Raw genomic sequence first — 27,849 nt, forward strand, 5'->3', positions numbered from 1 at the left:
TTCTCTCGTTGTCAATCGCTTATGACCAGCTGGGTACCTTTGGCGAGACGGGTCGCTATGATGGGGCTGTTGATGGGGTTGGGGCTGCTGAACAGTCGAGACCTGCTGACCGTTCATCGCACCACTCCCCGCCGACCGAGCGCCGTCCATTCTGTCCTTCGAAGAACCCGGGACCCGTGCCGTGACCTTCCCGTCTGAAATGGGGTTCATCGTGCCGATGTGCATTGGCGGGGCCTGACCGAACTACTGATAGGGAGAAAAGACTGGCCAGTCGCGAGGAGGAACAGACGGGTGATCGATGCCGCTTTGTGATAGGAAGGTGTTTCGACAGAGTTCCGGGCTGTGTCGTGACCTCAATGCATACCTTATCCGTGGCCCATAGGAGCCGATGACCGATGAGCAGTGAGCAGTCTAGGGCTGTGAGTGAGTGGGGAACTTCGTCCCCAGTTAGATACTCGTTGCCTATTGAGAAAATGCAGGGGTGCGGCCGTGTGCAGGCGGGGTAATATGGTACGCACTTACCTTGCATTAAATTAGTAAAGTCTGTTGAAATGCTTCATATGATATGTCGTGGGCTTTTTGTCAATAGTGTGTTTTTATTGTTAAATTAGAATCAGCTTCACCTTTTGACCATGAGGGTATTAGTAGAAAGACTTTCGGATTTCGTGTTTAAAGAACGTCTGCAATCATATCCCACATGACGACCGCTGACGAGGCCCTCCCTGTCATTTTCTCAAGGATGTTGTTTTTCCTCGAGGCTATGTAAAACAGCAATATGCAATTTGTCCTATTTTTGGTCGCAATTAAAGTTGCTGGAATGTAAACTATAAATTTGTTTATAGTTTACAATGGCTGCATTTGTTTGCGATGCATGCCCATCAACTTTCTTTGATTCAGAATGTTAAAGCAAAACAGGACTCCCTATCCTGTAAGAGACCCGAGTGTTTCCCGACCTTCCCACTGCTGCGTCGGACGGCCTACCGGTTGGTCTGTTATCTTGCTCGGCGGGCCGCGCGGATGTCAGCGTCAGAGTCGCTCACCCTATACCCGTGACGTCACCCGTCATTTGTCGTGACGTCACCATGCACTTATCGTGACGTCTCCCGTTTCCGGCACCGTCACCGGAAGCCCATGGCGCGGGGGCCGGGCAGCGCCGCGCCTCCGCTCCACAGGGCCGGATGTGAGCGGCCGTCGTGTGTAACCACCGGCCGGTCCTCCTCCGTCGCCTGATTAGGAGGTCATTAGTTCGTTGTGGAGGAGGGGCGCCGTAACCCGACCGGTCGGGCCGGCGACTGCGCGGTGACGCCAGCCTCCCCGGCTGGCCGGTCGTCCCTCCGCCGGCCGACCCGCTCTCCCTGCCAGGAGATGGAGCTGCTCCCCCGGGAGGGGACGGTGACCGGAATTAGATTGTCGTCGTGTTGTCTCCGCCGGCCCCGGGGACAACCGGCTGCTGGTCACCATCGGCGTGCAGACGTCCATGGCGACGTGGACGTCGTCACTGGCCGTCCAATTCCGAGATCCGGCATGTCTGATCTCAACAGGCCGGCCGAAACGGAGCTGTATGGATTTTTGGAACCCTGGACTGTCCTGGAGGCTTATCTCGACATCCAATATGAACAGACTCATCGTGAAACCGTATCAAGTGCATTTATAGATGGAAGTGTGATTTCAAAGTTTCGTCAACGGAATTATTTTTATCTGCATACCTACTGCGTTATATATGTTTCAATTAGAATCATGTCTCGCATTGCCCGTCTTCCTGTTCTCAGTTTTGTCATTTACCCTATTCCGGGCGAGGGGGGGCCTTTAAGGCCCCCTTCAGGTTTTCTTGTGTCATTGACAAACGCCGCAAGACTGAAAGCTCATACTCGGCGACTTTTCCTAGACATTCATTGCGCACATTTTGACAAAAAAAAAGTTGCCGGTTCAGGTTAGGTCAGGTCACCAGAGGCGGTTTGGTGACCTCACCTCAGAAAAGTTTGCAATCACGCCAGAGCTAGAGTTTTTGACGGATCAATTTCTTTATTTTATTTATTTATTTATTTATTTATTTATTTATTTATTTATTTATTTATTTATTTATTTATTTATTTACCAGAATCACCAACAGGGACAAGCCTCACTGACAGGCGCGGTCAACATAAAAACAGTTAAAGGGACACTCCCACCTTAACATTAGTTTTGAGTTGAGATAGCCAAATTGGTGGCCATGGCCTGCAAATACCGGTTTGGGCACTCACAACATCGAAAAATGCTTTAATTCGAAGATATGGAATTTCAAACTTGCAGTTTTCGGATTCTAAGGGGCTAGTGCATTGGTATGCCCCCTTAGAATTTGTGACGTCAGCGGAGATCTAACGATTTTTAAATCTTTTACTAAAACGTTTGGTAGCACGCGGTGGTATATGCTGCTTTGCGCGCAACAAATGCCGCACTTTCAAATAAAGTCGCTAGGAACAGCGGAGATCCCAAAAAGTAAACAAAAGTAAAAGTCTAATATCTTGAAAACCGGTGAATATTTTTCGATGAAATTTGGTAGATATTCGTTTTCGCTCTTTCTGAACCGAGCGACATCACTTTCGTGCCAATTCATTAACTTTTTTGAAGATGGGAGGGTCCCTTTAAACAGTTAAGACACATTGTAAACATCATACCTGTCGCATCACAGCCCGCAGTTCCCAACTATTTTATAAAATGAAAATTAAGATAAAGGTGTGCTAAAATACATGATGCATAAAAAGAATCATCAAAAGATGCATATAAAAGTGCGAATGAAGCACGAGGGGGTAATAATAAACATCAGCAGAATGATGAGAAATTAAGAATACACATAAAAAATAAACACAATAAAAGTAAAGTAAAACAAAACAAAAGTGAGATCGGTGAGCAAAAAACTACACGGTTAAAACGTATGCGGTGACACGAGTTTTCTTCTCTTCAGGTTTTAGTTAGGGTACCAGTACGTGCAATTTGTATATCTCAGAATTTGTATACCTGTGACCTGAGGTCAGGCCAGACTCGTGACCTTTACATTGCAAGCCTATGGGAAAATATTGAAACGCCTCCTGCTTCGTGTAAACGAGTCAAAACCACTCAATTCTTTCAGTATAATGGAAGATTATCTCATCGTTGATGAAACTGGTGCCGCTAATTGACAGGGGCCCCGGCAAAGGTCATCTGAGGTCATGTGACGTCATAAATCGTTTTTCTGTCAATAAATCACGACACGATGGTGCTTAAGACTTTTTAGTGGTACCAAACTGCTCGCCTGGTCAAGGCGCGTCGTTAAGCATGCAGCATGACCATACCCCACAATCTCATTGATGAATGACCTGACCTTGACCTCGCGTGAAATTTCAAATTGACCTGTGAAGGTCATCGCATACTTATTTCGCATTGCCTCGACGAGAGCAACAAAAAATGTACTAATTTTATGTCTCTATGTTTCTTAGTTCAAAAGTTATATAGGTAACTAATTCCAAAACATTTTATCGTTGATGACCTCTGGTGACCTCAATATTGACCTGACCTGAAAATGTTTTATGTAAAAGTTGTAGATCCTTAAGCGACCTATCAAACGCCGTTTGCCGTTTGTCGCTGCGATGTGTAATTTTTTTATATCTGAAGGGGGGCCGAAAAGGCCCCCCGCCCAGAATCGAACCTTTCAGAGCCCGCCCGGAATAGGGTTAAGGGAAAAGTGAGTCCTGTTTCTTGTGTCTTACGGTATCGAATCGTGTTGCTGCATCTTTGCGCAGCTTCTATTTAACTACCATATAAGTACGCGTCGTCATTTACATTTTACCCGCTACCCACTTCCTTGTTCCGTTCGTTGGCTGCATGGACTTGGCTCTTTTCTTGTCCACCAAGGGAATATCTTTTGTGAGAACTCTGAGTAGCTGAAATAACGATCATCGATGAGCTTTTTGGGTCCAAAATTTGGACTTCTGTCGGCGCTGGCGGGACGCGGGTTTCCCTGTGTCCAGGTGACTGATGACATCTCGTGCGCGGGGGAGCGGAGAGTCGCGTCAGACCATTACCGTCTCAGCAGTGTCTCTCAGCCGATACGATACGGTACCGCGGCGTTATTCATGGCTCAGCGTGCCTTCTATTGTTACAGATAGGTACAAATGAGCTGGTGTCACGTAAATTGTGACTGACAACTACCTACTTTGAGGCGTTCATTCTGGAAAAGTTTAGAGTACCTAGATACCTATTTGACTCGATCAGCTAAATGCACACGGGCGTAGGTCGATTTGGTTCCGTCTGGAATGCGAAAGAATTAGTTGGAAGGGCTTATGAGGGATGGCGTGGACATTTTTGTGCAGCAGTTGCAGTTGCAGTTGCATTCTCTTATATCTTCTATGCAACCCAAAGGTAGGTATACCTATTCAGAGTATATAGGTCACCGGTATATTCAGCCTTCTACTTGATGATAAAGACATCTTCAGCCCGAGAGCACATTACCCAAGGCTTTAAAAGATGGCTATTATGGAATGCCGCAATTCCTCCTTTAGCGTTTATTTGAGGAGCTTGTACCTACTTAAGTTTGTGCAAAGAATATTTTTTATCTTTTTTTGTTTTGTTTTTTTTTTGTTTTCAAAAGGCAATCGTTCAATTGGCAGATTGGGCGCTCCAACGCCATATGCTTTCTCACCGTTATCGTGTCGCTCTGAAGCTCCTTGTGTTTCAAAATCTTCCTGTTATCCATTCCGTTATAAGTTGTCTCTTGTGCGTGGGTTACAGCCTACAAGTTTACCGAACTATTCCTTCAACACGTTCAACGAAATATCGCGATAGTTTTTGAGTGCACGTGTCTCAAGGGGAATTTCCAAAGGGCAAAACCCCATTGGACATGTGCCATTTCGTTCTTTCCAATAAGACCCATGCAGATTATGGACTAGATATCGCTTGTTTCAAGCATATTACTTGACTAACACTGTAGAAAGAACGGTGCTATAAGTTACCTTGATTAGGAGTAAACTACCAGCTCTGCGTTTCTATTTAGTGTTCACGGTCGCGGGTTATGACCGACTCGAGCCAATTTTTTTTTAAACTACAGAACGCTGGACGAGGGTTGTTTTTGTTGTTGCATGCTGTTTTTCCAGAAGTCCTATGCTGCACATCTTTGAAAAAGTTGTATGCCCATGTGGCAACTGGTAACGAATAAGAATGGTCTGGATTTTTGTTGTGACCGACTCGAGACCAAAACATCTTTGTCTTGACGTTGAAATGCTTTTCGCACTGTCTTCAGACTGCATTACGGCGCATGAATAATTCATGCTGTTATGAATCCATTGAACTTTGACGCTCGTGATTTGTTGGCTATACTGGCGTGCGCCACATACCCGATAATACCAGGCGGACCCCAGCGGGTAGGTATCAGTCGCTGTTGTCGGCATTGCTGGCGCTCCTTTGAAGTTCTGAGACAATCCACGATAGGTGCATAAAAACGATTGTTTATGCGCTTACTTATGTGCCGGGTCGAGCACCTTAGCCGCGCCTATGTGAAGAGTAGCAATTCGCCCAATAGGCAAGATGCATTTCGCCTGTTCGATGCTGTGCCGCACCACGCCAGAGTTTTGCTCCATCGCCCATAGATGTCTCTGCCAACTGAGCGCCTGATGCATGCTGCGCCGCCGAGCGCGTAGCCTGGCGGCGCAGCATGCATCAGGCGCTCAGTTGGCAGAGACATCTATGGGCGGTGGGGAAAACTGTCTCGCGTAGTGCGGCACAGCATCGAACAGGCGGTATGACATGAACGCCATCAAGGGCGATGCCACACATCAGAGTGCGCCGCCCTGCGTTGATAGCTCAACCGCCTACATCAGCCATATGACGCTGCACGCTGCATCACGCACCACCAACTGAAATGTTTTTCAAGGGTAGGCTTTTATTCGTTCAGCCTATTGACGAGGATCCACCCAGGGTATATTGAGTTACAGATCCACCCGCACAGTGCATGTTCGACCCTCCCAATGGGACAGGACCGTTCCAATTATAGTCCCACTATAATGCAGGAAGTTAGGACTGTTCCGATTTTAGTCGCACCGTAGCAGAGGTAGTCACTAGTCAGGGCCGTTATAATTACAGTCCCACTGTAATACGGGTAGTCAGGGCCGTTCCAATTATAGTTGCCCATAACACGGGTAGACACTAGTCAGGGCCGTTCCAGTTATAGTCCCACCGTAAAACGGGTAGTCAGGGCCGTTCCAAATATAGTCGCACCGTAGCACAGGTACTATAACATGGACCTGTCCAAGTGTTGATCTTAAAATGTGGTGCGGCTGCTTGAAGGTTACTGAATCGATCTAAAAAAGCGCTGTTTTTTTAAGATCGAAGCACGATGTTTCTCACAATAACTGCTGGTCCAAAATCTCATATATTGCTTTCATCGACCAAACATTTATTTAAAATACGTTGTAACTTGCAAATATTCATGAAACATTCCTTTTTTAAATAATGCAGCTCAAAAGCAAATGCCGCATTGAAAAATCATCAGTGGTTTGCTTCGCTTATTTATCGAAAGTATTGACACATAACACTTTCTCTAGGAACGATGAATATCATATTTATATAGTAAAAGCGCGACATAAATACACAATCGCATGAGCTACATGGGTGCCTCGTGCCAGTATAGCTCTCAAAACCTATTTATATTAGGCCTCTCACCATACAGTTCTCATCATGATGGTACAGGCGACCTCTTGATCTATTAGAGTCCTAGTCATTAAGCATTGATAGTTCTTGAGTATTTTAGTTCAAGTATGATGACAGCTAAGTGCGTCATTTTTTTCGAACCAATTAACGATAATACAGCTGGAATAAAAGATGAGAAGAACACTCTCATGACCAAACTTTCTTTTGAAACGCTTACGTCTCGAATTCTATTTTTATACAAAGTCGTGAGCGTCGTGAGATCACTCGACACGGGAGCATGAGGTTTCGCCCGTGTTATTTACGGTCTTCGCAAGGCGGACCAGACTGTGCCACTGGCCTCAGGAGCCGAGTTGCGATCACAGGTCACGTGTCAGCTGCTCGGCCGGCTGACGTCACCAGGTCAGCCGGGGGTCATCCCGTCGGCGGCCGGCCGTCGAGCTGAGGGCCCGCCGGCCTACCGGCACAGGATCGAGTGCAGACTGCCGTGTCCGAACGCCTGCGTCTCGATCTTGTGCTCGGTCCGCGTCGGACAGGTCTGGCTGGGCGCGCATGCGCAGTTGACCTGCACCAGGGTGGTCACCTCGCTGGCCTTATCACTGCTCTGAGTGACGAACTTGCAGTGCTGGCCGGGACTGCACTGCGGCATCTGCGAACAACCAACGATCCACCTCCAGTGCCGTCTGTGCTTGGGACAACTCGGGGGGCGAGAGAACAACTACTGTCGGAGCCCGCTGTCGGTCGGTAAAACAAACCCTTGCTTCACAGCACTAAGAATAAATGCCCGCAATACCTGGCGCACAAATAAATCGTGACCGGTAGGTATTAGCCGTTTTCACGACGGCCATCTGGTACACATTTGGTGCACATCTGATACAGATTAGGTGCAGATCTGGTCAAATCAGGTTCAGTGTGTCTCTTAGCAGCCATCAGCTAGGGTTGCACTAATTGCTTATATGTCTGCTTTGTCATATTATCAGAGAGCATCATCGATTAAAACACTGAAATGAATTCATAAAATGAAGATATTTGCTGTAAAAGAAAGTAGGTGCAGATTTGGTCAAATCAGGTGCATTCGCCGGATAGCCCGTCGTGAATACGGTTATTATTCTTTATTTTGCATAAGAGAACATTCAACTTGCCAGCATTAGTACAACATTGCTCTTTAGCTGAAGAGATTTACAATACATAGGTATAGTTGAAACGAGAGCCCCTCACCGTCATCTATTTTCACGCACCTTATTGTCATTCTACAGCAGGTCACAGGTGTGTCGCATATCATAAATTGTGATGCCTCATGATAAGCCTGTTATAATTAGAAATTACGACGCTTCCCATAATGAATGATCACAGAACATGCTGTTTATCAAGCATCTCATTAGAGAATAAATTTAGCAATTAAAGCACGACCTCATGTGTAAGCATTGGATCGGTGTGCCGATCTTGGTGCAGGCATTGTTGGTGACCTGTCGCGCCTACCTTGGTGCAGGCCTTGGTGGTGACCATGACGTCACTGTCGTCGGTCTCGCTCCACTGCGTGTCGATCTGTTTGAGCTGGTGGCCGGCCGGACAGCGGCAGTGGATGAACTCGTGGTGCGCCATCGAGAGCCGCTCGTCCCGATAGCTGACCAGCTCATCGGTCATCGCCTGCTGTCCCGGCGAGCAGACAGACAGGGCCGGCGCCTGTCTGCAGTACTGGCGACCGGGGGGCGGGGCAGGGGTCACAACCCTGACAGAGAGGAGGTCAGAGGTCACAACACTGTCAGAGAGGAAGTCACAGGATCATGGGCGTAGGAACGGCTGGAACATTGTGGGTGCATGGGTGCAGAAATCCAGCCATGGCCGGTGAAGCGGGGGGGGGGGGGGGTAGGGAGCGACACCCGAGCGAAGGCTCGTTACGAGCTTTGAGGGTGTGCCATGTCAAAAGGTACCGACCGATAAGTGCATTTGGAAGCATTGACCCTCGCATGTGTAGGGGCGTCGGATGAACCCCCCCCCCCATGGTTGTTCGCAAATCACTCGCGCAAAAAGCGGCCAATCGCGACGAAACTTTTAGTACCCTCGAGTTGATCAGTTTTACATCCACTCTGAAAATTTCATGACCCTGACCCAAAAGACCTTTGACCTGTGACCTGATTCTCGAGACCATGTTCCGCCGGGATCGCGATTTGGCGTATGTCAGCTCACATTATCCGCGCGTTTCCAGTCTTTTTGTGATTGTAGACGTCCACATGTGAAATTATGTTCTTCCCATGCATCACGGTGGGTGTGAAGGTAACCTGAAGGTCAGGTCAGGTCATTGACCTTTGATGACCTTGGTTCACTTTTTCGAGTTTTACATGTTTCTAGGGTAGTTTATAGGGCTGATTTCGAATTTAGCATCCATTTGAACGTTTACGCGGCGAAGTAGTTTTAGTGCTTTCGTGACATGCTACGACGCCGTCAGTGGTAGATGACACCTACTAATTACTATGGATAGCCGGTAGGACGCCTAATGGTTGACCTGACCTGACCTGACCCGATCTGGCCTAAATGCATGAAGAAATCATCTGTGATCAAAACTAACATCAGATATTCGTGATCAGCACCCCGAAAACCCCGATAACAGCTTCACTTTACGCAATTCTAGCAGGTCCAGATTTTCCCGACTTTTGGAATATTGACCTGACCTGGAAGGTCAACCAGTGAAGTAGGACCTTAAAATTGGGTATCATCCGCTTCCTCTCGTCAGGGGCAACACCCTCGTTTTTTCCGCGAAGCTCTTCATTATAGCTCGATCAGGAGCCGAACGGCAGGGGGGTCCGACCGACCCCCCTCCCCCCTCCCCCTACACATTAGAAGCTGGAAAACGCTGCGCACACGCGAGGGCTAATAGGTATTGTCAATATTGACTACCGCAAAAAGTAAAAGCGGCCAACTTAGCCATTTTCGAAGATATCGGGCTAAAATTTTTGACAATGGGTCATCGGTTCGGTATGTGTTCAATCACATGCTCCATTTCCCTTTTTAGCACAAATGTAAGTTTTGAAGACCATCGCATTAGCAAATGCTTCGAAAGATGGATAGTAGGCAACATATCCTGAATTTGCCGTGCTGCATGGGAAGTAGTGTTGATGAAAAAAGGGGTTTTTGGTTCAGATTATTGTGGGTGCAGAATACATTGTCTGCACCCACTGGATAAATATTGTGGGTGCAGCTGCACCCTTGCACCCATGGTTCCTACGCTTATGCACAGGATACACTCTTGTCAGGAAGGAGGTCACAGATCATACACCTGTCAGGAACGGGGAAATAAGTCACAACCCTGTCAGACAGAACACAGATCAGACCCCTGTTAGAAACGGGGATGGAGCTCACGTCAGGGACAGCGAAAGGCACTCTGTGTAATCCTGAAAGAGGTGGTTTATCGGTATTGCCAGCAAAACTTTACACTCTCGAAAATGATTGCGTTGACCGCGAACCCCGTGTGGCATCTGACTGACCTTGTACTGATTGGAGCCGTGTGTCACCGAGCGGCCATCCTCTGGGTCCCAGAGCAGTGGGCACGACTGACGGCCGGGACAGTCGCAAAACTTTTCGGCGTTGATGCCCCACGCGTTGGCCTGCACCAGGCCGCACACAGCCGACCTTCTGCACGTCATCAGACCGCGCTTCTGCGAACGGAAACGGAGCCACTAGCTGCGGTGATGTGGACGCTGACAGAAGGTCGGTAATACAAACGGATGAGGTTTTGAAAATTGGCGCGAAGATGGCACTAAGATTAATCTGGATTTAAGCCAGGATTGCAGCTATATAAATTGATTAGGACAATGTTACATTGTTTATAATTTCATAAGCGCATAGTTGTTTCCTACATTCAAATAGGTAGCATCTCTGTAGAATATTTCGGAAATAAATATTCACAGGGACGAAAATTAACCCGCGCCGGGCCGGTGCTCTGAGATTCCGCGCCGGGCCGGGGGGGGGGGGTGTCTGAACACCCCCTTCTAACTCGGCTCCTGGGCCACGTAGCGACACGCGTAAAGCGGCAATCGAAAGAACGTCCAAAATAAGGACGAAAACACTTCGGTCATTTTTTGGGTCAGGTCAAAGGTCAGGTTACCAGAGGTCCCCAAAGGTCAAATGTTCACTATTTCAACATTTTGGAAACTGCCAACGGCTATCTCGGGAACCGATAGAGCTACAGCGCCGCGGAAACGCGCATTCGATAGCCCTTTTACAGACCTTTCTGAGTAATGTTCTCAGATTTGACCTCAGGTCAACGGTTTAGCCTCCAGGGGGCAAAAACTCCAAAAATAGCCGTTTTTACGAAAAACGTTTTTTCGGTAATAACTTTTGACTCAAAAGAGTCATGACATTACTTTTGCCACCATCGTGTTCCTCTCGTCGAGACGCGTCGAATGAACTATAATTTGACCTTGAAAGGTCAACTTGAAAATTTGACCTCAGGTCAAGGTCATGACCTGACCGGAAAAGGTCATGTTGCATATCAGTCGATCCGCAACGTCGAGCCGAACACATCTAAGGCGTTTTCAGCGCTCTAGCACGTCTCTATCAGAAGTTATTAGCGAAAAACTGTTAGATTCTGTTCGTGACCTGAGATGACCTCGGGGACATAACGAGGGGTCACAGTTGTCATTTTCCGGTTCAGTGTGTCCATTTTACCTACATCTCGATGTTTGAGAGTGTCTAGAATAACGTTCGTGCAAAACAGACGCTTTTCAATTTTCTCCCATTGACTTATAATGAAGAGGTCGCAAAATTGACCTGACCTTAGGTCACCGATATCAAAATTCCGAGATATTCATTTTATAGATATTGTTGCTCTAACCCTCGCCCGTAAACGGTGTTTTGCCACCTTCGCCCATGCAGGGGGGGGGGGTGCGACCCCCCCTTGGCGTTTGAAAACGAAGCGTCGTAGAGCTTAGCGGAAAAGACCAACGGATTGCTCTCAACGAGATCTCGCGATTGGTGGTATATTTTTAGTTCCTAGGTCAACATTTGACCTACTTATGACCGGTCAAAGGTCAAATTTTCGGAAAAATCTAACTTTTTCAGATTTCCGCGCCGATTGCGGCAAAACGGTAAGAGATATCGACTTGAAACCTTCACTATCGTGATCCATGATCAATTCTCTATCGTTTGGTGTGTATTTCGATGTCATAACTCTAAAAATGATGCGTTGGGAGCATCGGAGGTCTGCAAGGTCATTTGTGCATTGGGTCACGTCAGGCGTGTGACGTCACTGACCTGACCCTGACCCAAAATGAACTACAAGAAACAACTGACGATGCCTGAAATGGATAGCAAATTCGAATTCAGGGCATCAAAATACCCCGAAAAGGCATAAAAGTGCAAAAAGTCATTACAGGACAACCGAGGTCACTGACCTTACCTTGACCTTAAGTAACCTTCAAAATGTCAACGGACATTGTGCCAATGTCAAATCAGCCTGTTATGATTCTAAAACAATCCATCAGTGTGTCAGGTCAGTCGGCATTTATACCAATGTGAAGCAATCTCCAATTTAGCGTAAATCTGGCCGGAGGTTGTTCCCTTTATGACGTCATAACACCGTGACCTGACATGACCTTGACAAAAAAAATACCAAAAGTTGCGCAAAGGATGCCCCATAGGGTACTGAAAATTTGAGCAGGCTATCTGAAACGGTTCGGCGTGTAGCTAAGAAAAACCTCAGGGGGGGGGGGTTGCACCAACCCCGTCCCCCCTACATGGGCGAGGGTTAATCAATCGCTGAAAGTTTCAAGGCAATCGATCAATCGGTGTAGCTATGACGAGCATTCTTATTTTTTCTGAGGTGAGGTCACTTGACGTGACCTGGTGACCTGACCTAAGGTGACCTGGGTCTGAAATTTTCACAACATGTGCGGAAAAGATGCACGAACAGGTGTGCCAAAAACGGCGGCGCGGAGCGCCGCCGTTTTTGAGATATCTGCGAAAAACCGCAGGGGGGTGTTCAAACACCCCCCCCCCCGGCCCGGCGCGGGTTAATTCGATGTGGCAATAATCTCCCGGCCTCGCTTGATCACTCAAAACATACGATGTCAACTACGCAAGCTACCAAAGCTATTATTACGAGCGAGCGAGCGCAGCGAGCGAAGTGAGTCTTTTCAATATAACGGAAAAATCTCAGTATGAGCGGCCCGGCCCGGCCCGGCCCGGCCCGGCCTGTAACGCTTTTGAGAGGCTTATATCTCAGCAACCGCTGGACCGATTGGCCTGCGGTCTTTTTTGTTGGGTAGCCCCATCCCTTCTACCCCGTAATTGACTACTTTTGATACATCTCAGTGACCGTCGTGGCACGTGCCACGTGAAAAGTCAAGGGTGTTCAAGCTGTTTTGCAAAAGTAGTGATTTTGAGAGGCTCATATCTCAGCAGCCGCTTGGGCGATTGACTTGCGGTAATTTTTGTAGGGTAGCAGCATCCCTTCTACCCAAAATAGGATACTCTCGATGCATGTGGGTCACCCCCAGTGCACGTGCAAAATACAACAATAAGAGGTGCCAAATTTGTTCCCATTTCAGTAACTCGGTAAATACTGGGGAGATTTCGCTGAAACTTGGCATACAGGTAGGCACCCACCAGGCAATGCATTCCCATGTGTTGCGGTTAGGGTGCTACTGCACGTGCGCACGTGCAGGGGGCGTTTCCAGATCTCGAGAACGGCTGGGCCGATTGCGCTCAAATTTGGTACACGGTTGGGGACCGGTTAGTAGGGTGCCGTGCAAAAGTCATTTTGGACCCCGTTTGCACGTGCGCACGTGCAGAATGCCGTTTCCAGATCTCAGGAACGGCTGGGCCGATTGCGTTCAAATTTGGCACACCGCTAGCGACCGGTTAGAAGGGTGCTTTGCACAAGCCCGTTGGAAGTACCCTCTCGCCCTTCCGCACGTGCAGGGCTCACTATCTCGCTCGCTCGTTCTTCGCCCAAAAGGCGTTTTACTGGTTTCAGCAATTCATTCATAATAGAATTGATGCTTAAAATTGAATGATTACGAGCGAGTGAGCGAAGCGAAGTCTTTTTAATATAACGGAAAAATCTCAGTATGAGCGGCCCGGCCCGGCCCGGCCTGTAACGCTTTTGAGAGGCTTATATCTCAGCAACCGCTGGACCGATTGGCCTGCGGTCTTTTTTTGCTGGGTAGCCCCATTCCTTCTACCCCGTAATTGACTACTTTTGATACATCTCAGTGACCGTCGTGGCACGTGCCACGTGAAAAGTCAAGGGTGTTCAGGCTGTTCTGCAAAAATAGTGATTTTGAGAGGCTCATATCTCAGCAGCCGCTTGGGCGATTGTCTGGCGGTAATTTTTGTAGGGTAGCTGCATCCCTTCTACCAGAGGTAAGATACTCTTGATCTATGTTAGGCACCCCCACTGCACGTGCAAAATACAAAAAGAGGAGGTGCCAAATTTGTTCCCATTTCAATAACTTACTTCAGGAACGCTCCATTTCATTTTCAAACAGTTAAGAGCATGATAAGCAAATAATGTAAATTGGGGCGTATTTGGCTCATTTTTGTCTTGATAGGTGCACTTCAAAATGACCGCCTAAAACCGCGATTTTGCGCATGCCAGAATAATTCATGAAACACAATCAACAGTTTTTTCCGTAGATGAACGTGCACATTATGCTTCAGTGCAAAACAGAAAAAGGATGCATCAGTAGTGATTTGTAGCAGTGCCTCACTGTTCTTCAGTACTGATAATAAGGCGCAAGCCAAGAACACACGGAGTAGACCACGTACCTCACACGGCTAATCAATTATATCGGTCTTATGACAGCCATCTCACTGACGTATTACGTTACAGCATATGTAAGAAGGTTACGGCTCCAATTATACATCCTAGCATAGGTGTCGTTTCATATATGACTGCTACTGGCAGGGTCCGATCCCTAAAATAGCCTCCGTACTTCTACATAACTGCTATGGCTTTGAATTCTAAGAATGACATTGATAGTCTCAAATTAGTCCTTGGATACCCACCACATTTTTGAAAAGTGACGCCCTTTAGTTTCACTGCCATGAATGTACACAGGAGTATTAACTTGCTTCACATGCTGTATAAACTAAAGCTTTTTATAGCTTGAGAGAACTACCTCAGACCTCTTACTTTTAACAACTGGTTTCTACTATGATCATATGTAGCGGTACGTTCTCGAGACATGGGAGCGGACTCTGCAGTTGCACACGTGCATAGTGGCACCCTAACCGTGAGAAATGGAATTGCGCTGCCCGGTGGGTGCCCGTTGATATGCAAAGATTTGGAGCAATCGGCCCAGATAAATGGGCCCTGAGTTATTGCAACGGAAATAAGCTTGACATCTATTCACTTTGCACGTGACACGTGCGCCGTGCAGTGGTGTTCACCCACATGTTGTCGAGAACGCACAGACGCGTTTTGCACTCGTACATTTTTGTGTGCAAGCGGTGGCTTTAATCTGTACTGTCTTATAGAAGAATATTCAAACTGAAAATATGTTGCATCTATACCCCCTAAAATGCATTTGTTTGTCTTCGTTCACTTTATGTGTATATTATACTGTTTGCGGTTGAGACTTCTGGTGTCCTGGGTCCGGCGGCCACAGGTCTCATGAAGGAGCTTGGCCGTCGGCTGACGTGCCGCACCGGGGACAAACGAGAAACAGTCTGGCTGGCACAAAGGGTTTCAATCGCTGTGGCAAGGGGCAACGCTGCCTCCGTGCTGGCCACAGCTAAACCAGCAGCGGCCAACAGAACGGGACCGTCACCGACGCCATCGTCCAGGCTGACCCCGAGCATGAGCACTCCGTCAATCGAGGCACCGGATGACGAGTCTGCTGCGGGGCCGCCGCTGGACTCAGTGGCTGACCCACCGGACCACCCACCACCACTGACCCCTGCGGACGGCTGTCGAGAGGAGCTGCGCATGACACGCTCGCGGTCCTCTTCCCTGTGCTGTCCCGGAGCGTGCGCGTGTCCGACTCTCAACAGCAGGTCCAGGATTTGAGCGGACCGTGGCCTGCTCAATGCTCATGTAAAGTGTGAATTTTGTATGCGTTCTGCTCTACACGTAGGCAGTTGATCGCTTTAAGCCGGGGATGTGTGAATCCCATATGTAGGGGAAGGAGGGTGAATTGCGCCACCTTAAGGAAAAACGCTAATTGTAAGAAAACCGCTGGAGATATAAGCATGCACTAGTAACCATTTCAAAGAGGAACTCATTAGCTACGATTTAAGAGCCTCCCGATCAATTAAGAATGTTTCGTTTGCTTCCGACAGCTGCTTTTCAGAAACATGCAAAAGGGCGCATTTACCGACAACTGCTGTAAATTGCGCCAGGGGGATGGCGCAATTAGAATCCAATTGCGCCCTATACTTAAACATGGCTAAGCGAATGAGACGGAATGCATACACCCAGGCAGTGTAATGTCATTGCGGCTTACTTAAACATTTATAATGTTAATCAGGCTGGATAAATAATAAATGTAGATATAAATCGCGATGTTTTTTGCCCAGGTAAATAACTTTACATGTGTCCGTATGTTTGTAAAAGTGCAACGAAAACGTTTTATGTAACCGACTAGATATATGTGAAAGTATGGTCAAATTTTCAATCGTTTCTCTCAAAATTATTAATTTTTATCGTTTCGACAACTTGTTGACATCAGTTTTTACTTTTTGATCATAGCTGTCACCTCTCACGCCCGAGTCCATGTTGAAAATGCCGTATTTTGTCGATTACACCACAAGTTGGCAGCCTAAATGGCAGCTGCATTATAAGTTTGACGAGAGAAATAATTTGCGGACTGGCGACAGCGGGCTGCTCCCCTGCCTGGCACTAAACTCCTTTTTTATTGCAATCAGTTAATGGTGCATTGATATTGTCGTGATACAATAGCTACACCATTATTCTATTTGCGCCCCCATGGCGCAATTGCCATGGGCGCAATTAGAATTGAGGTACTTTTTAATAAAAGCGTAGAAGTTATCATAAATATGCTGAAGGAAGTTTACTGTTTAAGTGAAATATAATGAAAAAATGGGCTTTCTTTCTAAATATCACTCTGAAAATCACACACGTATCACAGATTTTTATAGCCAACGGTTCAAAATACTGCAAAAAAGCTAAGAAAACGCCGTAATATCTTTGATGGCGTAACTGAGCCCTGCTGATTGGCTTCGTCGGAGAGCCTGGGCCATAAAATGAACTATCAGGTGGTGAAAATATTGTTTTCGAACACAAAATTATAAACATGCCATTGAATTCGTGGGAATGTTGGTGGGCGCAATTGGTTTGGAGGGCGCAATACACCCACTTTCCCCTAATGAATAATAATATATTGTCGAGCCCAAGGGCCCATCACAGAAAAAAAAGAAAATTATACTGTTTCTGTTGCAGTTTCTAATGTTTTCTGTCTTGCAGGATTTTGATTTCTAATGTTTGATGTGAAAATGCCTATTGTTACTGGAAGGTCTACATATTTCGTTCAAACTTTTCTCATTAGGTTGAAGTGTTTTAAGGTTATCGAGGATGGCGTTTGTATTCACTCATCACTTCGATAACCCTCGAGCGATCGCTCGCTCGCCTACCAAAAGACCACAGGCACTCGATCTCCAGGCACTCGATCGCTTACCTCCGGTGCCTCTGGATACTCTCTGAGTTCGTTAGACAGCTGGGCGACTATCTCGTTCGAGATGTCCGGTCGAAAGGAGGCGGCCCGCGTCCCGGCCACCATCACTAGGGCCAGCAGCGACAGGGAGCTGCTCCGACACGACGGCATCCCGTCCCGGTGTGTGACCTGCCCGCGCCGCCGCCGACGTTCCCACGACTGGCTCGCCCACCGGCACCGACGCACTCTTATAGCCGTGCGACACGGCGCCGGCGGTCGCGCTGGCATGGGTGAGGAGAGAGAGAGAGAGAGAGAGAGAGAGAGAGAGAGAGAGAGAGAGAGAGAGGGGGGGGGGGAGGAAGGGAGGGATAAGAGCAGCGTAAACAAAGTTCTGCGGGCATATATTGATATTGCTCTGTTCATGACCGAGTGAAGGAGTGTTTGTAGACATAGATCACCGTGTCGTTTTGTAATTATATAGCATACTTGATTGCCAAAAGTTTTAGTGCTCAGCTCATTGGCTATGCCAGATATGCATGTTGCATGTGCATTGAATACTTGGAATGTGACAAACCGGCACCAGTGGCCAAAGTTAAAAAATGACAAGCTTTCGTTTTAACTTCTTTATAGTCATAATTATGTTTGCTTTTAGTTTGATGCTGTAATATTCATACAACTAATTGATATTTTAAGATAATGTGGTCTTGCAGTGCATCAAAGCGCAATAAATGATCATCCCACCCTTTAATCCCCAGACACAAACTGTTCTCTTGAAACGATGTCAAACACCTAAATGTTTCACTCTAAGCTACTTGCATGTATTATTATTCGAGGAAGACTTCACCGAAAGGCTCAAATGCCACGGCGAGTTACTATAATTTATGATGAGCAGCGGAGCCAGAGTTCGCGGGACGGGCGTGACTGCGTAACAATTTGTATAATTTATGTATTTTCACAACATTTGTGAAAATGTATAAAAACATTTGTTTTCAGCTTACAAAATGTCACACAATTATAATGGGGTGAATAAATACCGCGACGGCTAATAAACTGGAGGCTTTCTAATGTTTCTGGACCAATTTTTAATTATATCGGTGGCTTAACATTTTTTGCAACACATAAAGAAAAAATGTAGGTACATAGTGTTATATGGTGACCGATATAAGATGGCCGTTTACATTGAAGTAGTTACTTTGGGTATTTTATATAAATGTGTCGAAATCATTACTCATAGCATCGTCTCATAAAGCCAAAGGACATGTCATCTGAAATTTTATCATGCTTTTCACATCGTGCCTGATTTTGTCACTCATAAAAACAGATATGCGCAGTTTTGCGACCTATCAAGGGACATCGAATAACCAGCCCGCCCTGCATGCCCCCGGGGCAGGCATATCCCGCAAGGTCAAACCGTCAAACCACACTGGCCTCTCGTGTTACACACCACGCTAAGCAATAGCGTGCAGAGAAATTGTCCTGAAGTCCCAGTCCCTGTTGGCACCCCTGCGATCGCGCCGATGAATCATCTAGCCCACGCCTGCACACGGCGCTCACACTTACCGGGAACGGTGGGGACGCGGTGCGCCAGAGGCCACATTTGAGACACTCATGTGATGTCGGTGTCAATGACGGGCGCTCCAGGCGCGGAGGTCGAGTACTGAGAATCGTGCTGGTGAAAAGAAGGATGCTTCTTGCTTGCTTGATGCTTGAAGGTGAAGGAAGGAAGGATGGTGAAGAAGGAAGCTCATGCTTGATTCACCATTGATGGTCGGAAGCTGTCTTTACTCATTTGCTCACTATTAGCCGTTTTCACGATGTTATATCCGGCGAGTGCACCTAATTTGACCAAATCTGCACCTAATCTCTTTTACAGAAAATATTTTCATTTTATTTTTATGAGTTTATTTCAGTGTTTTAATCGATGGTATTGTCTGCTAATATGACAGAGCAGGTATATAAGCAATTAGTACAACCCTAGCTGATAGCTACTAAGAGACACACTGAACCTAATTTGACCAAATCTGCACCTAATCTGCACCAAATGTGCACCAAATGTGTACCAGATGGCCGCCGTGAAAACGGCTATAATGATTTTTTGTGTGAAGGTAAAGCATAAGGTTAGACCGGTGACTGTCAATGCTTACGAGTTTCTTACACGTGTCTACCATGAGCAAGCATTGGAGGTATGATCGGTACATATTTTCCTAAAGAAAACATCTGCTCTGGCATCTAACGCCAGGTTCTTACCTCATGGGTAAGAAAAAACTGTGGCGCATAAAATGGCGAAACTTTGCGTGGCTAATCATGCATAAATTTTCCAACGTGCGTATAATTTTTGACCATCTCACTCAGATCTGATGTATGGCCTCAATATCATAAGGGAATTTAGGACAAGTCAAATTGTTTTAAGTGTCTTGAACAAACGCGTCAAAGGCGCTGGAAATTTTCAGAATCCATGACGTCATTGTCATCTCTACTGATAGGAAATGCAGGATGCCGCTGACAGCCAGCGGTTATTAAAGTCCGATTTTGCTGTTGACCCGACCTTTGAGGTCACCGAATGATCGGGTGCTTAAAACCTCGGGCGGTCGCTTCCTCTTGTGGAGAGCATATCACCTCCTTTGTCCGCATAGATCCACAAAATCATTTGCATAGGTCGATAAGAGTCAAGCTCGAGAGGTCCCTGGCGCCGTCAAAGGACGTAAAGAACGTCCATGCCATCAAAAGGTACTAATCAGTTTACAAGGCATGTATGGATCTGTTTACAGGAGAAGTGTTCACAGTGGACTTTCATTGCATTCAGTGTCATTAACCGTTGATTTTAAAACATTGGTCAGCTAAACGGATGGCTATTGGCTATCGCTCCATCGATTAGGTATCGATTGACAATTGGTCCACCGATGCCCATATTTCAGCTTCAGTCTTCCTGTTCTTTCTAGCAATCATGCATGCCAAATAACTTTAGAGAATAATTGCTGAATGTCTATTGTCTATCGCTGAACTCGTTTCCTGGTATCAATAATTTGATTGATAAAAACACTAACCTTTCGTGGGAAAACAAGTTGGTTTCTACGAGTATGTACTAAAAACGTTTGCACAACCCTTACGGGTTTGTAACATGGAAAACACCAAGGAAAGGGATCTGAGAAGAATTCTTCAAGTGTCGTCTCGTCTTATAATTACGTTCCTATTTTCTTGCAAACAAATCCTTCAGCCATGTGACACTCATTCACATTTCGGATTACCCTTATTTCTATACGTATATATGTTACGGCCCGTTTGAAAACCCGGCCCGTATTAATGCTGCCCGGCCCGCATTAATACTGACCGGAGACCTGGCCCGTATTAATACGGGCCGGTCAGCATTAATGCGGGCCGCCTTGCCGGTCGGTATTAATGCGGCCGATTTAGGTGGGCAGTATTAATGCTGCCCACCTTTTATTTCAAAACTTATCCGTCTGCTGCAAAATCAATTACATTAGCATGTTTTTATAGACGGCGGCTTACTGATAAAAGTTGAATGCCATGTGTAAATATTCGCCAACCCCGCCTCGAACCCACAACCATTCGATTACAAGACCGGAACATATACCCCGAGACTAGCGAACAGATCGAAAGGCAGTGAATTGGGCAAGCAGTTCAAACCAGTGCTCGGCAATGATATGGAACAAAACGTGCTCGAGAAAATAGATGCTATTATACGTGATTAACCCGCGCCCCGCTGGGGGGGGCAGAATCTGCCCCCCTCCCGTTTTTCGCCAATAACTTCTAAACGCGTTACGCCAGCGACGTCAAACTTTCGGTACCTTATCATACATCAATTTGACACGTTCCCTGAAAATTTGAGCGAAATCCGTCGGAAAATGTTTGAGAAATTGACGTTTTAGTGACGTCATGTTCGCCATTTTCGCCTCAAAAACGGCAAAATTTCAAACGCCGCTCACATCTTCATTTTTAAAGAAATCAAGACGTTACAAAAAAAGGTTATGCGTGATTCCACTTTGTCTATCAAATGGCTATCTCGGTTTTTGAAAATTTTGGATTTTGGCCCAAATTTTTTCTCTAAAAAAACTGACTTTTTTGGGAAAATAATTATACAATCCAAAATTTTGAGTGTATAAAAAAACGAAATATATGTCAGAGAAGTGGTCAATGTGCACCTACATAGCAATTTTTTAGAAGAATCGGTTCAAAAATGTGGGAGATATTCAAAATTTTATGACGTCACGACACACAAAAATTTTGAAAAATATTTTTTTTGGAAGTTCTAGACCTCGTACGGAAACCAAAATAGCACCATTCGATTCGCCGTGAAAAACTGCATCAGATAGACACCTTTTTAGGCCTTAAAAACCAATTTCAAAATTTGACCTCACTTGACCTGACCTTGAACTGACCTCAACCTGAAATTTATCCAGAGCTGGTCCATATCACTTATTGAGTGTGCCTATTGAATTCTATGAGTAAAGTGACCCATAAAACATTTGTCGCACATGCCCTTTTCAGTATTTTGTTTTTGGTGACTTGACCTGGCCTGACATGACCTTGACCTTGACCTTTGAATGACATTGTATGCAACGAATATTGCCTTGGTAGTCTAAGAACACGTTTTGGGCAATCAGTCTCAGTCCATTCTTCGGCAACTACGGTGCAAGGCCGATACTGTAGAAACTTGCATTTTGTACCCTTGACCTGACCGTGACCTGACCTCTGACCTACTTAAGCAAAAAAATTGGGCTCTTAAGATCCGCCTTGTTGAGAGCTTTCGATTGCCGTTTTCCCCGTCTTTCTACGACCATCGGTTCGGAAGTTAGACAAGGGGGGCAGAATCTGCCCCCCCAGCAGGGCGCGTATGGCTGAATAGCCCAGCGGGGCGCGGGTTAAAATAGTTCAAAACACCATTTAGAGAAAACAAACGAGGGTTTATCATAATTTTGTAGAGACAACCAGCAATATTCATCTAGACGTTGCCCAGGGTAATAAAAGCAGGTCTAACACATCGCCCAAGGTCACCTCAGGGAGTGCCGACACTGCCGCGCGCCCATTTCTTCCATTACCGCTGGAGGACCGACAGTGAGTATCAGCGTATCACGCATCTGTTTCATTTTCTGATCTTAATAACTAGTGATCATAAAGTGTATGGCAACTTCATTTTGAAAATGTCATAATTCGAGGACTTTAGCACTGATTTCCACTTAACCCTCGCACTTATAGGGGGGGGGGGTCGAACGGACCCCCCCCCCTCGTTTTTTCTTTGCGAATAACTCGCGTAAAAAACGGCCGATCGCGACGAAACTTTCAGTACCCTCGAGTTATTCAATTTTACATCTGCTCTAAAATTTCATAACCCTGACCCAAATGACCTTTGACCTGTGACCTGATCCTCGAGACCATGTTTGGCCGGAATCGCAATTCATCGTATGTTGGCTCATAATATCTGCGTGTTTCTAGTCTTGTTGTGGTTTTAAACACTGGAACATGTAATTGTAAAATGATGTTGTACCAATGCATTATGGTGGGTGTCAAGGTCATGTATGGTGTAAGGTCAAGGTATGGTTGGTCTATACGCTGAAGATACCACGAAACAAACATTTACTAGCCAACAGTCAGAAAGTATAAAATACATTTAAAACCACTGCAGGCCTACGCAGCATTTGCTAAGACATGGAATAGAGACTAGTTGGCTAGTTTTGATATGGCCCGAGTTTTCATATGGCCGTGAGGAAAAAAGTGGGCTGTATTAATACTGCCCGGCCCGTATTAATGTTGACCGCCAGGCGGCCCGCATTAATGCTGACCGGGGGCCGTATTAATACGGGCCAGGTCTCCGGTCAGTATTAATGCGGGCCGGGCAGCATTAATACGGACCGGGTTTTCAAACGGGCCGTAACATATATACAAATACATTTTTAATTTTACCTGCGGAACATAATATTTCTGGTCACGAATAAAGTCACTACAGTAAGAAAGTTACAATTATTTCCGTCCTGTCGTTGTTCGTCCTATGCATATTTGCAATTTCGAAATATACTACCTGACCGCTATCACTTCTCATTTCGACAGAACTAGCCACCAACCACGCCATGCTCGATGGCATGCCGACGTTTTCCAATATGCTTACCTCCCACTCTTCTCACCCGTTGACGTCATTTGTATCGCACGCTCCTACGCTCGTCTCTGGTGCGTCGTGATAAGCGACTGATCGTCTGTCGGCTGAATTTCCAGAGATGGCTGGCAGAGCGGCCCACAGCAAAGTACGCTCACCCACCCTCGTCCCACAGATAATTGAGTACGACTGAAGTCGCCAACGCAGGCGGTCATGGCAAAGAGCGACGAGCTCGATGACCCGTGGGGTGAGCAAACATTATTGACTATTTTTGTGGGTGTTTTGTTGTTCTTAAATCATGCAGAGACCATTTAGTCACACCGTTCACGTTCTTCTCCTTCTCATTCCCTTTCTCGAAAAAGGAGGAGCTCCTCCTCTTCCTCATTTTCCTCGTATTCTAGCCTACTTATAATATTATCTTTTGAAGCACCATTATCATCTCGCATCGATATAACAGAAAGCATAGTATCTACGTTACGTGTGGCTAGAGACTGATGTTGTGCCCCCAATGCAACATCTCGCAACATGTGCAATACAACATGCTAGAAACCCAAGGGACAGTTTGAGAATACGGGACGAATTAAAAGACAAATTTTAGACTGATTCTCCGTGCCAATAACAGTCGTGCCCTGATGCCACACCTGTTCGCTGTTCGTGTTCCTAATAAAAAACTAGTTCCACCCAAGTTCCACCTTACGGCAGACGTATGTGAAATATGAATCGTTTATTATCGGTACGTTGTCGAACATGCATCAGGAAATATATGAACAATTTTCTTCACCGGGGTGTTACGTTAGATTTTGAAAAAGTTCCAATATGTTGTGCACCGAGGTGTCGGCTATCACGTGGTATGGGTCAGATATGGGGCGATTGAAAAGCACGTGCCACGTGCAAACGTGTTTGATGGGGTAACCTCCGGGAAAATCCGACATTGGCCTACTCGGGGTTCTATGGCACGGAAACGACTTCATCTAGCAACACCAAATCAGCGCAGCCGGTGAGCAGATGAGTCCAGCTGGTCGCACCAGTGGTCACGTGGCGCACGTGCTATAGCACGTGCCGTGGCACGGGGTTAATTTTTTTCCTTAAATATACTAGCATTGTGAAATGCAAGGAATGGGGGAAATAGCCTTCAGGCCGTCAGTTTTTTTATGATAGGGTCGATCTGAAAACGGGTTTAGGCACAGAATGAAGGGGGCTAAAAAACTGCTATCTTGGATTTTTTGTAAAATGAAAAATTTAAAATTCTGGGGAAATTATATATTCGAAAGGTGAAATTTCCCTAAATTTTCCCGTTTTTCGAGTTTAGCCGTCCACTGTTCAGAGACGGTGACACCGGCCGGGATCATCTTTTACATGCTGATGGCTACGTCGATGGGTCATGACGTGGCGTGAACGGTGAAGCTATCAGAGGTCCGGCACGTGCCACGTGGCCACGTGTTTGAGTCGCGTACCTCCCAGATTATCGTGTGTTTGCCGATTTGTGGCCTTATAGCACGAAAACAGCACAAGCCAGGAACACTGAAATGGTGCAATCAGTGAGGGGACAAGTCCTGCTTAAACCGCCGGCGGTCACGTGGCACACGTGCAAGTTTGGGCACCTCCGTTGCGGAGATATTTTATAGTGAAATATTCAAATGTACAATGTACATAACTTTGTCAGTTTAAGTCCGATTGGACCAGAATTTGGTGGGTTGATGAATTGTTAAGCGACATGAACGAATGCGGCACGTTTGTTGCAGTGCGCCACGTTTGTCTCAAAGCGCCATTTTTGCCACAAATTGCAGAATGTGCGTAACTTTGTCGAACATTGGAGTTTGGACGATTAGGATGCGCTGTAATTAAGGGATGGCTGCTTAAACGGCAGATATGAATGCACCACATTTGCCGCAGGGCGCCATATTTGTCTTAATGCGTCAGTGTTTGCGTTTTGCCTACGGCGGGCGTTTTTGCGGCGGTGTTTGCGTTTTTTTCGGTGTTTGCGTTTGGCGGCGGGCGGCTATTTTTGCGTTTTTTGCGGTGTTTGCGTTTGGCGGCAGGCGGCCGTTTTTTTTGCGGCGTTTTGCGGTTGGCGGCGGGCGGGCGTGCGTTGCAGGCGTTTTTGCGGCGGTGTTTGCGTTTTTTGCGGTTTTTGAGTTTGGCGGCGGGCGGGCGGGCGATGCGGGTGTTTTTGCGTTTGGCGGCGGGCGGCCGTTTTAGCGGCGGTTTGCGGCGGGCGGCCGTTTTTTTGCGGCGTTTTGTGGTTTTCGGCGGGTGGCCGTTTTTTGCGGCGTTTTGCGGTTTGCGGCGGCCGGCCGTTTTTTGCGGCGTTTTGCGGTTGCCGGCGGCCGGCCGTTTTTTGCGGCGTTGCGCGGTTGGCGGCGGGCGATGCGGTTTTTTTTTGCGGCGGCTGTGTTTGCGTTTTGCGGCGGACGGGCGTTTTTTGCGGCGTTTTTTTCTGCGGTTTTCGGCGGGCGGGCGATTGTTTTTTTTGCGAAGTTTGCGTTTGCGTTTTGCGGTGTTTGCGTTTGGCGGCGGGCGGGCGGTTTTTCACAATTAAGGTCCCAACCTTCGGATCCGCAGTGCTGTTCGACAAGCGCTGCCCGGGCCTATATGAACAATTTTCTTCACCGGGGTGTTACTCTAAGTTCGTAATAGGCTTCCCAGTTCCCGGCTCCGTGCACTATAAAACGGCGTTGACTCCCACAAAGACATAGGTAAAATGCGTCATGGAACATTTTTCTTACGTCTACATAGAAATTAAAACGTATTTTCTCCACAAAGTTCGTTAGTTCCTCACGGCTTTCGGTGCGTATTTGCACATCTTCGTAAGCAATCATATCGTAAAATCTATTCGGTAAGTACCTAATTGCTCAAAGATTTGGAGATCTCAGCGGAGAGCAAATCGTCAACGATTTTTTTTTTCTTAAGGGGTACCTGAGGGCAGGCTAGGGCAGGCTAGTTACGTGACCTCACCATGAAAACTATTGGTTTAACCCTCGCCGGCGGAGGAGGGGGGGGGGGGCGGAGAGGGGGTCGAGTGCCACCCTCAGTACAACATGCTACTCGACCGCCACCCTTGTAGCCTATAGTATAACTACTGGGCCGATCGGGACAAACGAAGTACCATTCGAATCAGGCGATACAATTTTATCAGCCGTTTCGAAAATGGCAACTTCAGGTGACATCAGTGACCTCGAAAGGTCAAATTGACGTTTATGCCTATTGCAATCTGATTGCAATCATTCCATAACTCAGCAACTACTGAATTGATCGAGACGAAAACACCACCAGTCGATTGTGCCGTATGCGATTTCGCCAGCGGTTTCGAATATGGTGACCTCCACTTTCACAGGAAGATTAACCTTACAGGACGTAGTATCCTGTAAGGTTACTATGGAATGGAATGTGTCCTCAGCTTTGACCTCAGGTCAGCGGTTTAGCCTCCAGTGGACAGCTATAAATATCCGTTTTTACGAAAATTCATTTTACTGTAACAACTTTTGACTCAACAGAGTTACGACATTATTTTTGCCAGCATCGTGCTCCTCTCGTCGAGACGCGTCGAATGAACTATAATTTGTCCTTGAAAGGTCATTTTGGAAATTTTACCTCAGATCAAGGTCATAACGGATAACCTGAACGGATAAGGTCGTGGTGCATGTATGTAAATCGATCCGTATCGTCAGGCTAAATACATCTGAGGTGCCTTCCACTGCTCTAGAATATCTCAATTGAAAGTTATTGTCATAAAACTGCTGGGGACTTCATTGACCTGAGATGACCTCAGGGTCATAAAGAGGGGTCACGGGTGCATTTTTCCGACTAAGTGTGTCATTTTTAGTTATAAACCGACGCGATGTTTGAGAGTGTTTAGAACGACCTTCGTCCAAAAGAGGCGCATTTCAATTTTCTCCTAATGACACATAATGGGAAGGTCGCAAAATTGACCTGAACATAGGTCACAGATATCAAAATTCCCAGCTATAAATTTCATGCATACCTAATACCTACTGTTACTCTTTATCAATCGCCAAAACTTTCAAAGCGCTTGTTCAGTCGGTGTAGCTATAGCGAGCATTGGAACTTAACCTTTTCTGAGGTAAAGTCACTTGACGTGACCTGGTGACCTGACCTTGAGCGACCTCGTCCTTGACCTTGACCTTGTCTGAAATTTTCACAACATGTGCGGAAAAGATGCATGTCAGGTCGAGGGAGGGGGCTTTTTCACGCCCCCCTCTCCCCCCTACCCAGCACGGCGCGGGTTAAAGCGTAACATATCTTGATTATATAAATTAATCCGAGCCGTATTAGGGCATACCGGGCATACCGCATATCCATAGAATAGAATCCCATGTTATTTTGTCTCGTGCGATTTGCTGGCCGGTCATCATTTCTGGAATTTCCTTCATGAAATGCACATCTCTCGACATATGGCAGCATTTTACAAAGGCAATTGTGGCGCGAAGTATTACTTATTTTTGGGAGATTTGCGCA

The 27,849-nt window shown here is 46.6% G+C and overlaps 1 protein-coding gene across 1 annotated transcript; it reads right to left on the reverse strand.

The window, feature by feature from the left end:
• Positions 1-6,386: 6,386 nt before the first annotated feature.
• LOC122381223 (U-scoloptoxin(11)-Sm5a-like) lies at positions 6,387-17,482 on the reverse strand. The gene is made up of 4 exons (XM_043365166.1): positions 17,292-17,482; positions 10,137-10,307; positions 8,134-8,349; positions 6,387-7,303 (listed from the first exon to the last, which is right to left on the reverse strand). The coding sequence occupies exons 1-4, from the start codon at positions 17,436-17,438 to the stop codon at positions 7,112-7,114; spliced, it is 726 nt and encodes a 241-aa protein (XP_043221101.1). The 5' UTR covers positions 17,439-17,482; the 3' UTR covers positions 6,387-7,111.
• Positions 17,483-27,849: the final 10,367 nt, after the last annotated feature.

Source organism: Amphibalanus amphitrite, unplaced genomic scaffold, assembly GCF_019059575.1.
Source record: "Amphibalanus amphitrite isolate SeventyFive unplaced genomic scaffold, NRLGWU_Aamphi_draft 000116F_arrow, whole genome shotgun sequence".
NCBI classification, from domain to species: Eukaryota; Metazoa; Arthropoda; class Thecostraca; order Balanomorpha; family Balanidae; genus Amphibalanus; species Amphibalanus amphitrite.

Excerpts from the sequence above, each read along its gene's own strand:
- LOC122381223 (XM_043365166.1), bottom strand. The coding sequence starts at position 17,438 with ATGCCGTCGTGTCGGAGCAGCTCCCTGTCGCTGCTGGCCCTAGTGATG. Across the intron at positions 8,350-10,136 it reads ACGGCTCCAATCAGTACAAG|TACTGCAGACAGGCGCCGGC; the intron begins GTCAGTCAGATG and ends CCCGGTCGCCAG. Across the intron at positions 7,304-8,133 it reads CCACCAAGGCCTGCACCAAG|ATGCCGCAGTGCAGTCCCGG; the intron begins GTAGGCGCGACA and ends GGTTGTTCGCAG.